Below are 12,552 nucleotides of genomic sequence, written 5' to 3' on the forward strand. Positions count from 1 at the left end.
GCCCTGGCAGAGCAAAAGCATTCTCTGACTTGCTATATTTGGCCTTCCCTTTTAACTAAAACAAAAGGAGGATTTGTGGGGAGCGGTGAAGCTGGAGAGACATTTGCCATGGCAAGATGGCGCCTACTTCCGCTGTCAACTCCTAGTAAACAACTGTTTGCGCATGTGCGTAGAGTGAAAAAGACGCCATGTCACGGCCCATCCCGGGGCGTTATGTAGGGTAGTGAACGAACAGCCAATCATGGGCAGACATGCCGCGCTGTGGGCAGACACGCCGCACTGTGGTATATATAAGTGGCTCGACCCTTTTTTCCCTCTGGATGGAGACAATAAACGTTGCTACAGAAGGAACCTAGTGTCTGCCTGTCTTCTTGCTGGCGAGACGACTGTGCGGGCTACACTAGAGAGCATCTAGAGAAGATACCAGATATTATTTTCTGGCCTAAATACATGTGTATCATCTCAAAACATACATGTAATAATGCATATAAAACACCATATATATATATATATATATATATACATATATATATATATATATATATACATGAAAGATCAAACAGGATTGAAAGTGGACAGTGATCATGATGGATTCTCAAAATCAGCATCAGACCTCTAAATATAAACATGCAAACATATACACAAATATCCACACACATATAACCTATACATATGAAAATAAATATGTCACAAAGGAGATTCTTGAATGACATGAATTGAATCATATCTTCACCCCTGCACAGTTCTCCATGGGATGAAAGGTGTTCCCTTAGAAGTATATATCTATTGGCAAACAGCATCCATTTCCATTTCTCCAATGTCAAGAAAACACAAATAAGTCTGTGCTTTCCCGGCATGCTTGAGGTAATGCTTGTGGGGTGGATGTTTGCCACAATGTTCTAGAGAAATGGAACTTATAGAATGAATATCTCTCTCCATTATTTTCATTATATTCTTCCCCACTTCCTCTCTCCGTGTGTGTGTCTGTGTGTGTGTGTGTGTGTGTATGTGTGTCTAGCTATAGCTGCCCTGGAACTTATTCTGTAGACAAGGTTGGTCTTGAACTCAGAGATTCACCTGCTTTGCCTTCCCAGGACTGGGATTAAAAGCATGCGCCACCACCTCACAGCTCAACATTCTTGTTCATAATCCTTTATATTCTCATATTTCAACCTAGGTCAGAAGAAACAAGATTTTGTACTTGTAAATATAGAAAATATTCTGTGGAATGAAATAAAATTGAGTTTTTAACATATAATGTCTTTAGTTTTTTAAATAAAATAACTTTTTGGCTCTTGGTCTTATCTGAGCATGGATATTAAAACTCTTTTAAAATTCTTTAGTAATCTTTTTCTTATTCTGGGAATCAGGTTGTGTGGGATGTGATCCAGGCCTCTGGCCTTTGGCTGTGTTTTAAGAGATAAAACCAATCTTAGCTCAAAATCCCTGTAAAGTAGATTTTTAAATGATAACTTACCAGTTGTTACTGGTTATACAATTGTTTTCTTCATTCTAAATTTTCAATTGAATACTGGGGTATTTCCAATTTGTTATAAAGTTGTTAATATTTTGAATTACTTTCAAATACTACTAATAGGAGTATCTGATTTTTTGACAATAAGCTTTTATTAGTCACTATACATTTTATTCCTGAGATAATCACATATAAACACACACACACACACACACACATACACACACAAGCACATTCCTCAAAACTGTATATGATATAAAAACCTCTCAATATTAGCAGTAAAAATCTAATGGCAGATGCAAGGAAGGCAATAATGCAAAATAAAGACTGAACTTAATTGTGTAGTTTCATACTAATAATAGTTTTATTGTTACTTTTCCTCTTGATATGACTAGTCAAAGAAAAATTCAATAAAAACAACTTAAAGATGGAAGGGCTTATGTGCATGCTGTCTATCATGGTAAGTGAATCATGGTGGCAGCTGGTAAGTTTTTTGATATCTCCAAGTCAATAACAAATTAATATTCTCTTAGTGACTTTGGCATATGACCTAAGGAGGATAATGGGTATGAAATATTTCATGGGGTTATTGGTACATAATGTACCTTTAATAAAAATCACATATATCAGCATACTTTGGGGAATGCTATTTTATAAATCATGGCTTCAACAGTTTACCACATGCAGCAGAGAATCTCTATTTATATAGCCATTAAAATACATTTCAAGCTGGGCAGTAGTGACACACGCCTTTAATCCCAGCACTTGGGAGGCAGAGGCAGGCAGATTTCTGAGTTCAAGGCCAGCCTGGCCTACAGAGTGAGTTCCAGGACAGCCAGGGCTACATAGAGAAACCCTGTTTTGAAAAACTGTATGTGTGTATGTGTGTGTGTGTGTGTGTGTGTGTGTGTGTGTGTGTGTATGTATTTCAAGTTCTTTCATATTATATTTCAACATTCACTTTGCTTTAAAACACAATCTCCTTTTCTAATCTTGTATACTTTATAGTACCTTATCTCTTCTTTGTATTTTCCCACAAGAAAGATCACAGTGAAAGGTGCTCACATCTCAGAAACCCTGTCAGCACTACTGCTTTCAGGTTCCATAGACAATAATTTGGATCTATACTATAGAATTACATTCTTAGCAATTTCCTTTCAAAGTTTGACATTATTAGCATTTAGTTATGAATGTCTTCCTTATATGTGGATTATATATATATATATATATATATATATATATATATATATATATATATATGATTGGCAAGATTCTTTGTCTTACCTCATCCTTCCTTGCATAGACATTATGGGTCATTATGGATTTCCCATAATTCCTTGTGTGGTGGTAATTCTGCTTTATCAATGTTCTTTGGGGTGTTTTGAATGAGATGTAGTTCATTATCACAGATGTTTGAATGTTTGGTCTTCTGTTGGTGATGCTGTTTGGAGGCTTAGAGGTGTGGCTTTCCCAGAAGAAATACTTCATTAGTGGACATTGAGGTGTCAAATCTGACTCCATTCCCAGTTGGCTTCCTAGGCTTCCTAGTGTTAGTTCAACTTTCAGCTTACAACTTCAGCTGCCATGTCTGCTCCCTCTGCTCTGACATCATGAACTCTAACTCTTTGAAGCTGTAAGCCTGGATAACCTATTTCGTAAGTTGCCTTGACCATGCACTTTTATCACAATAACAGAAAATGAACTTACATGGATGTACATAGAGTGAAATAAATAGTAACGGATATTTGAAATAAATAATATTATACTTTTACACTTGGTTAGCAAAATTACCTTTTTCTCTTGTTTGCTCTTCACTAGTTAAATCCAAAATCATTAAGACTCTCACGTGTTATACTCTTTTTTTTTTTTTTTCAGAAACTTGTGTACAGAACTCAATGGTCTTAGAAGTTTATCTAGCAGAAAAATTCTTTAGTTTTGCAGATGCTGATGCCTGGCTCCAAACTAATTGGCAAGCCTTGATTTGTGGGAATTTTCCCACAGAATTTCTGCCTCATGTTCTGTGATAAAAATTTAAATAAAACCAACCATTTTCAATAGTTGTACTGTAAAATAATGGTAAATGTGTTAATCTGAAAATAATAGTGTTTCTAATTGGAGGAAATGTATGTTTCTTAAAAGAAGCAGTATCAGTATCAACATGTTAACTAAAACATAATGAAATTTATAAACTGAGAAAAGCAAGACCTACACAGTGGACAGACAATAAAGGATCATGGGAAACTAATGCTTGTTCATGACTTCAAGGAGTTATTCAGAGATTGGATGCTATTCTAAAAGGCTTTGTTCCATTATCATTCTTCTTCAGCAATTTGGGATGCAGTTTGCCTATGGTGAAGTATGATTATGATTAAAACTTTGAAGAAATTGTTTAAAAATATACTTGGCTTCCTCTGTAACAGCAAGTCTCCTAACAATGACACATAAAAGTGTTCCCTTTTAGTACCAAACGCAAAGAAAAAAATATTGATTTTTCTCTAAAGCATGTCATTTGCCATTTTGCATTAAAGCACTTTAAAACCTTTTAACAACAAGGAAGTTGAAACTAAAGTACTTTAAATGTACTTTCTATGTAATAATTTCTTAAGAATATTTGATCTTAGCTATAGAATAATGACTGCATTTTATACACTGTATCATGAATTAAGTTTTTCCTTCAATGCCTGTCATGGCTTCTATAGCATAATGACAAAGTAGTCTTTCTCTTCATTCTTCAAATACAGTGTAAGAAAAATTAAAATGCTTTTTTTTAGAACTCAAATATTTAGGAATTTCATATGCATTTTGGAGGAAATGACTGAGTATTCTTTATCTATCTATAAGAGAAAAAAACACTAATCATATAAATTATAAATGTGATAATTAACACAACACTGCTTTGCATAGTTAATAGTAATATAATTCCCTAATAAAGCTGTGTACTTCTGATAGTTTTTTAAGATCATTGGTAAAACAAAAGAAATTATACACATAGTTTTCTTCCATAACTTCATCATTACTCACATGTGATAATAATCATAATGTACTAAGGTACACATTATAAATTTTTTTCCAAAGTGTAAAATCCACATTTTGTCCCATTTTACTCATTAAATGTTAACATAGTAATACTCAAGTCAAAACTTATTTTATAAATAGGGTGTCATGTAAACCACATATATTGAATCATTGCTGGACATAAAAATTCCATGCAGTAATGTTGCATGTGCATACACAAATGGGCACTTGATGACTTTTGTCTTCTTAAAGAAAGTGTTTAGAAAGAGGGCAATCTCAGTCTCTCTTATTTCTTTCTTTTAATTAATCATTTTATTCATTTATATTTCAACTGATATCCCCCTCCTGGTTACCCCTTCTGCAAAGCCCCCACACCATAACCCCTATTCCCCTCACCTTTGTTTCTATGATGTTGTTCTCCCACCCACTCATCCTCTCCAACCTCACCACTTTAGCATCCCCCTACGCTAGGTCATTAAGCCTCCACAGGATGAAGGGCCTCCACTCCCTGATGTCAGATAAGGCCATCCTCTGCTACATTTGTATATGGAGCCATGGATTCCTCCATGTGTACTCTTTCATTGGTGGTTTAGTCTGTGGAAGCTCTGGAGGATGCAGTTAGTTGATGTTCTTCCTACTGGGTGCAATCCCTTTCAGCTCCTGTCCTTCTTCTAACTCTTTCTTCCACTGGGATTCCCTTGCTCAGTGTGATGGATGGTTGGCTGTGAGCATCTGCATCTGTATTGGTCAGGAAACAGTCATACTAGGCTCCTTTCAGCAAGCACTTCTTGGAATCCACAATAGTGCTGGAGTTTGGTGTCTGCAGATGGGATGGATCCCTATGTGGGGTGATCTCAATTATTTCTTAACCCTCTCTTCAGAGGTGACCTTATGTCTATTGTCACCTCATAGCTCTGATGTATTCTGTTTGTCCCACTCTCATATCACCAGATGACATGACACTTCTCTTACTGCATTCATTAGTTCAACTCCTTGTTTCCTTTTGATTATAAATAGCTTCCAGTTCATAGATAACCTGTTTACATATATGAACATTATTAATTAGGGAAGAATGAGACTGAAGTTAACAAATGAAACCTTTGCTTATGTTCATTATCAGTGCAATTAAACAACACAAGGTGCTTTGCATATTGTTCTCCAAGGACCATCAGCAAGCAAATGCCAGCTGGACTTAGCCCAGATCGTGAGAATTCCCAGCTACTGGGAAGATGCTGTATCTGGAAGTTGCCTTTTGAGGCTGAGGGATGGTGGAGTTCTACAGTAGAGTTATACAAGATGAAAAGCAGAAAGATGGTGATTCAGAGACTGGGCATTTGCCTCATTCAAAAGAACAGGAATTGTGTGCACTGGTGTCCTAGACAGAAATGCAGATATACATATGAGTGTAGGTAGCCAGGAACTCTACTCTGAATACAATCTCTTCCTGAAACCTGTTCTAAGCCTGGTGAGGGATCAGTAGTTTTCCCTTGTAGTTCCTGACAGGGAAATTGCCATAGTTTCCTATCATTAAACCTCTGTGGTTACTGATAAGATTTTGACCTTAAGGCCCCTCCTCTTCAGACTATTACTTTTCTTCAAATAAGCTTTTTTAGAACCCCAAAATGTTTGTTATTTTGATACTTGTATAAATAATTCCTAACTGTAAGGACCTTTTGTTTGCTAAAGCTTTATTGATTATTTGTTCATTTGAAATTGTGGAGTCTCTACTCTCTTCCGATCACCTTGGTGTCTTCATGAAGTCTTGTAAATGCAGTTTTGAATGAAAAAAAAATCTATGTCTTTGTTACATATGTTTTTAAGTGCTTGATATTTGCTCAATGATGTCAGATCACTTCATTACATGACCTAAAACTGATCTTGGACAACAGGGCTGTTCTGCAAAATTTCAGAATAATGTGACTGACAGATATATCCAAATCTAGAACCTACTCTCAGGCTGCTTTTGGCATGCAAATGCTACAACCTCATCATTCTGTATATTAACTATAAAATTAAAAGAAAACAAATGAAGTATTGATTTGTTCATGTGCATTTATTACCTCAAACCTCAGGTACTAGTGAAGTCTGCATTCCCATTCCCATGTAAAATTAACACTTAATAATGACTATCTCCTATAACTATTAGCATAACAATGAATCAGAGCTATTGATATCCAAGTATATCATATTTTATTCAAGCTTCTCTAAAACAAAATAGTTATTTTTAAACCACACTGAATTTATTTTTCACAGGTCTAGCATTGTGAGAATTCAAAATTGAGATGTCAGCACCTTGATGTCTCTATTTAGTGAGGGCTTGTCATTTACTAGATAGATAACACCTTCTCGTTTTAACCTTATGTGTTCTCCAGGATGAATGTGTGTTTCACAGGTCTCATTTTTAAGATATTTGATCTCATTCATGTAGTCAGAAACCTCATGTCTTAACCACCTCATAGAGAACCTAGTTCTCAAGAATATGTAGATATGATTGTGCTAGATAAGTCCATGACTAATAATGTTTAAAAATAATGTAGATATTGTTAGAGAAAGGCAAGAAGATCTGATATGTACATGCTTGCAGTAAAACAGAATAGGGTCCAGAATGTAAATAGATAGGCAGTAAAAGCCAAGAACTGTCCTTCTATGCCTAGATTAGAATAGAAAAATGTTTCAGATTACTAATGTGTGACGTTGGAGAGCAAAACACAAGCAACCAAAAAGGTTATTCTGTTGTTTTTTTAATGGAAAAATAAATAATAAATTATTAGGAAAAATATCAAAGTCAAAACCAGTTCTTTGCAAAGTTGATCAAAACTGACAAATATTTAGACTATGTAAAAAGGAGATGGGATGACTGAATTTAGCAACTGACATCAATGCACCACTACCAATATTATCCTTAAAATATTATGACACAATCTACACGCACCTGTATGCTCAAAAATTAGGTATCTTAGATTGTAGAAAAGGAATAGTTTCTTAAAACCAACTCAAAACGGAGGAAAATATCTGAAATTATGTAGGACAAGCAGAGGGATAAGTGCTAACTATGACAATTGTAACAACAATGAAAAATTCTCAGATGTAGCTCCCTTGTCTGTTGACATTTATTAGGTGTTTGAAAGTAACTTCAGTATTGTTTCGTATGCAAGCATGAGAAACTGAGTTGATTGCCCTCGCACAGTCAACACTAGGTATGTGTTTCCATATTCATGGTTCATGGAGGCAGACAGAAAGGTACATGGGGTTTGCTGGATAGCTAACCAAACCAATTCGGTTAGCTCCAGATTCAATGAGAGACCTTGTCTCAAACTAACAGTCAAAGATAGCTGAAGAAGATACCAAATTCCTACCCATGCCTCCACATCCATGTGTGAAAACTTCTATATGTTCCTGCCTACATGCATCTGGTCTGATCTGATCTTGCGTATGTCTTTCTGTTTGTGTTATGTATTTTAAGTCATCCCTCTACCTAGGAACTGGGCATATAGTTCTAAACATATATCATCAACTTCCATCTTTCAATGTGCTTAGCTGCTAGGACTCCTAGATTTCTCTGTTTGCAATGCCACCAACTTTCCAAATATTTCAAAATGTCCTCAACTTCTTGTTTCCATATCCAATTATTTTGCCAGTCATGAATTACCTTTTTGTGTCTGCTATGAATATAGTTATGTTTTATATTGTTGAACACAGATGTATAATTTGTTACAGCCTAGAGTTACCAGATCATTCCAAGCTTGTAATTCTCCATACCTTATGGCTGAGGCCTTCATATCTCCTTTGTTTCAGTTTTTGCCAACTCTCTTCTTGTGCTGTCTTTTGTGAGCTGGCCAGTCTTCTGTTCCCAAATGTCTTACTGCTCATTAACTTACATTAAAGGATTTCTATTGAGCTCTAACATTTCTTAGCAATTCAAATTCTCGAAGATAGCATCCAAAGTTTTCCCACTTAGAATTTGCTATAAGTGCTTGCTGATGGAAGCCTGATATGCCTGTCTCCTGAGAGGCTCTGCCAGAGCCTGACAAATACAGAGGCAGATGCTTGCAGCCAACCATTGAACTGAGTGTTGAGTCCCTAATGGAGGAATTGGAGAGGGGCTGAAGGAGCTGAGGGGGTTTGCAGCCCCACGGAGGGAGCAACAATGTCAACAGGCCAGACCTCCTCCCCAAGGTCCCAGGGACTGGACCACCAACCAAAGAATGCACATGGAGGGACCCATGGCCCTAACCGCATATGTGGCTAACCAAATATTTGTTGGACATCAGTGGGAGGAGAGGTCCTTAGGTCTAAGGATGTTAGATGTCTTAGTGTAGGGGAATGCCAGGGTGGGAAGATGGGAGTGGGTGGGTGGCAGGGGCAGGGGGCATGGGATAGGGGATTTCTGTAGGGGAGACCTGGAAAGGGGAAAACATTTAAAATGTAAAAAGAAAAAACATCCAATAAATAATGACAGCTTAAAAAATTGTTTATCTTATATTGTTCCCTTTTTCATGCCCACTAAGAAAACAAAAGAAGGCAAGAAGAACACATCTCATCACTTCCCCCTAGTCACAACATTTCTTTCTGGGATCTCCCTGGCCTCAATCTTTAATTTTTTCATAACATTTACCACTTTTGTGTAATTATATAGTACGTTATGTATGAGACCCATTTCCTCTCAACATGATAAGTTCATAGGCATTAAACCTCCTCAGCTCCAAGGCACAAGATGGTGCTTGGCGCCATCTTACTCCACTCAAGCCTGGCACCTTATGAGATCTCCAGGCTGGCTTGGATTTAAGACCTTTGGGAAACAGCTTCTTAAAATATTTTGCCTTAATTTGAAAACCATGGTTTCTGTATGTGGTTGGTACTTTTACCCGGTTAGAAGAACAGATCCCTTAAGATAATCATCTAAAGTAGTCAGACTTAACCACACCAAGAGAAAGCTTGCAGATGCTTGCAGGATTAAAGATTAGATTAGTCATTATATCTCTTGGAAGGTTTAGTGAAGCTACATTTTATTCTACATTTCCATTTTTTTGGTGGGGGGATTCTAGACAGGATTTTTCTGTGTAGCCCTGGCTGTCCTGGAACTCGCTGTGTAGACCAGACTGGTCTGTAACTCAGAAATCCGCCTGCCTCAGCCTCCCAAGTACTGGGATTAAAGGTGTGTGCCATCACTGCCCAGCCATTTCCAAAACTGAATATGATAAATAATTGTTTCATGTTCCATCTTTGATTTTATAGAAATATATTTACTGAGTAAAAGTAGTGTATGGCAAGGTGGTGGTGTGGCATCCCCATACCTATGTTGTCATTCAGCAAGATGGAAATAGACATTGTTACTTTCTCTTCATGGGCACATGCACATGGCAAAGTGAGCCAGCACTCCATCAGGGACCACTCGGTCTCCATGCCTAACACAGCTTAGATGTGTACAGTTTCACTTCTAAACGTTTTAACCTCCTCAGCTGCAAGGCATAAGATGGTGCTTGGTGCCATCTTACTCCACTCAAGTCTGGCACCTTATGAGATCTCCAGGTTGGCTTGGATTTAAGACCTTTGGAAAACAGCTTCTTAAAATACTTCGCCCTAATTGAAAACCATGGTTTCTGTATGTGGTTGGTACTTTTACCTAGTTAGAAGAACAGGTCCCGTAAGATAATCATCTAAGGTAGTCAGATTTAACCACACCAAGAGACAGCTTTAGTTATTTCTTCCAGATCTGATCCAAGGTTTTCCAGGTTCTCTAAGCAAACTGTATGGGGAGGCAAAGAAGAAAGAACTTGTATTTGAGCCCCAGTGGTGAAACAGATAAAGCTGTGCAGTAAGAATGGCTGAGTACTAGTTTGCTTTTAGGGTTTGTCTGGTATGAACTTTCACTTTTTCAAAAAAAAATGTTAGACCTAGTTCATAAATTAACCTAAAGCCTTGTTTTAATTAGAATTTCATTATACCTAGAGTTGGAATTAATTTAGAAATATATATATATTTCCATTTCCATTAATTTGATTAACTTCAATTATCTTTCAACTCATCTAATGCTATCTATTAAGTACATAATCAATTATCTAGTTAATAAATATTTCTAGTAGTATATTTTATGTATTATCCAATGGCTTTGAATTTATATAACTATATTTATTTCTAAAATATATTTACTCCATTATAAATATTATCTCCTTCAAAAGATGTATTTTCAAATTATGTATTGGCAATATGCTAAGACTTATTACTGACACCATTGACTGTCTATATATTTAAAATCCTTGTCTTTCTTACGTTTCTAACTTTATGTTATTCTGCAACCTATATCTTTGACATTAAGTAAAATATAAAACATATATTTCAGGGATGGAGAGCTATCACAGTGCTACTTTGCTTTGCTTTTCCAGAGGACTCGTTTGGTTCTCAGCACCCATTTCAGGGGGCTCATCAGTACCTGTAACTCCTGCTTCAACTGACTTGGCGCTCTTTTATGGGTTCTATGTTTTCCTGAGTAAATAGCAGAGACACACATATGGCCCCCCCACACACACACACAGAGGGAGAGAGAGAGAGGGAGAGGGAGAGGGAGAGGGAGAGGGAGAGGGAGAGGGAGACGGAGACGGAGACGGAGACGGAGACGGAGACGGAGACGGAGACGGAGACGGAGACGGAGACGGAGACGGAGACAGAGACAGAGACATGAACTTTAGAAGAATACACATACTAAACTGCTTCTAATGTTGTTTTAACATTAAGTCTAGCATCTGGTATGTTTTGTTATGGTATGTTGCTTTGAAGAAACATTTGTATTACTTGAGGAGCCTTATTTTTGCCAAGTGATATGTGTTTTATTTGATTATTGAGTAAATAATATTTTCAATATACTGTTGATCTTGACTCTCTTTTAGGAAGTAGTATTCCCTTAAGAGCTTTCTGAATTGGAAATCTGAAGTAATTTTCAGTGTTTTGCGTGTGTGTGTGTGTGTGTGTGTGTGTGTGTTGCACATGTGCAAATGTGTACATATGTATTTGGGTACACCTCATAATTTCTTAATGATAAAGTTTAAAAACTTATAATCATTAGTTATACTTGATGCAAAGTATACTTTACTCTTTCTTAATTCAGAATTTTTTTTTCAGTTCAATTTTGTGGGGAAATTGCTTGGACCAAGAGGAAATTCCTTGAAGAGGCTACAAGAAGAAACAGGTGCTAAAATGTCTATCCTGGGCAAAGGATCGATGCGAGATAAGGCAAAGGTACCAAGCTTTGAAGTTGCTTCTCATGTTGAGCAGGCTCCAGCGATGCTGGGAGCTCTTTTTACAATATGCAGGAATGGCTTTCCCTGTTTTCTATGAGGCTTGCTTTCCAATAATATACTGCTGCCCAATCTGATGTCACTCTTTTCTTCCACCATCTTCCTGCCTCCTTCTCAGGACATACTCCCTGTGTTGCCTTTTGTAGTTATCTTTGTGGGTTGCTGTCATATTGCTACACTTTTTAAATCCTCGGTGGGATGGATCTCCATTTTGGTGCTTCGGTTTTTAAATTCTCAAGATGGACACTTTTCCTTCTTCTAACACACAATGAGATCCATTCGCTCATTATATTCTCTTTGCTATTTCACTTGGATCCCATTTGCCCAGGTTACGCCATATACTTATCAGAAAATGGGAGAATCCTTGTTATGCCTTAAAGGGTTTCAGTGGTATTATTACACGAGTCATCGGACCCGAAGGCAACAACATGCTAAGGAACATAAAGTTTAATATTTGTAATAATTTATCTCACATATGAACCACTTAGCTGCCCATTTTCTAAAGTGGTAGCAATTTGTCAATTAGAATTAAGGGTTGGTGGAGACGTATTTATGAGGAATCCCGAAAAATAATTTAGGAAGGAGTGGAATGTGTGCAGCTGCACCATTTGACTAAACTCTATTTTTATCCTTTCATATATTACACTATTGTGGGGAATGAAAAGCTCAAGTGTCAAACTTTGACTATGAGAGTGCTTAGAAAATCATGTATGGCTTTTAGCTTTAAACGATTAAGGAGAGATCTTAAATGAATGAATGAATTTAAAATGA

General features: G+C 36.8%; 1 protein-coding gene across 5 annotated transcripts in view; it reads left to right on the forward strand.

Moving 5' to 3' along the window:
- Positions 1-12,552, forward strand: part of Khdrbs2 (KH RNA binding domain containing, signal transduction associated 2) — a 505,791-nt gene that overhangs the window by 148,918 nt on the left and 344,321 nt on the right. For all 5 annotated transcript variants that reach the window (XR_004117844.1, XR_004117845.1, XR_004117846.1 and 2 more), the window contains one exon: positions 11,606-11,722. Coding sequence is in view for 2 of the 5 variants with exons in the window: in XM_031367080.1 (XP_031222940.1) it covers positions 11,606-11,722 (117 nt within the window). In the remaining 3 variants the exon portion in view is untranslated. The remainder of the gene's footprint in view (positions 1-11,605; positions 11,723-12,552) is intronic.

Source organism: Mastomys coucha, unplaced genomic scaffold (assembly GCF_008632895.1).
Source record: "Mastomys coucha isolate ucsf_1 unplaced genomic scaffold, UCSF_Mcou_1 pScaffold14, whole genome shotgun sequence".
NCBI classification, from domain to species: domain Eukaryota; kingdom Metazoa; phylum Chordata; class Mammalia; order Rodentia; family Muridae; genus Mastomys; species Mastomys coucha.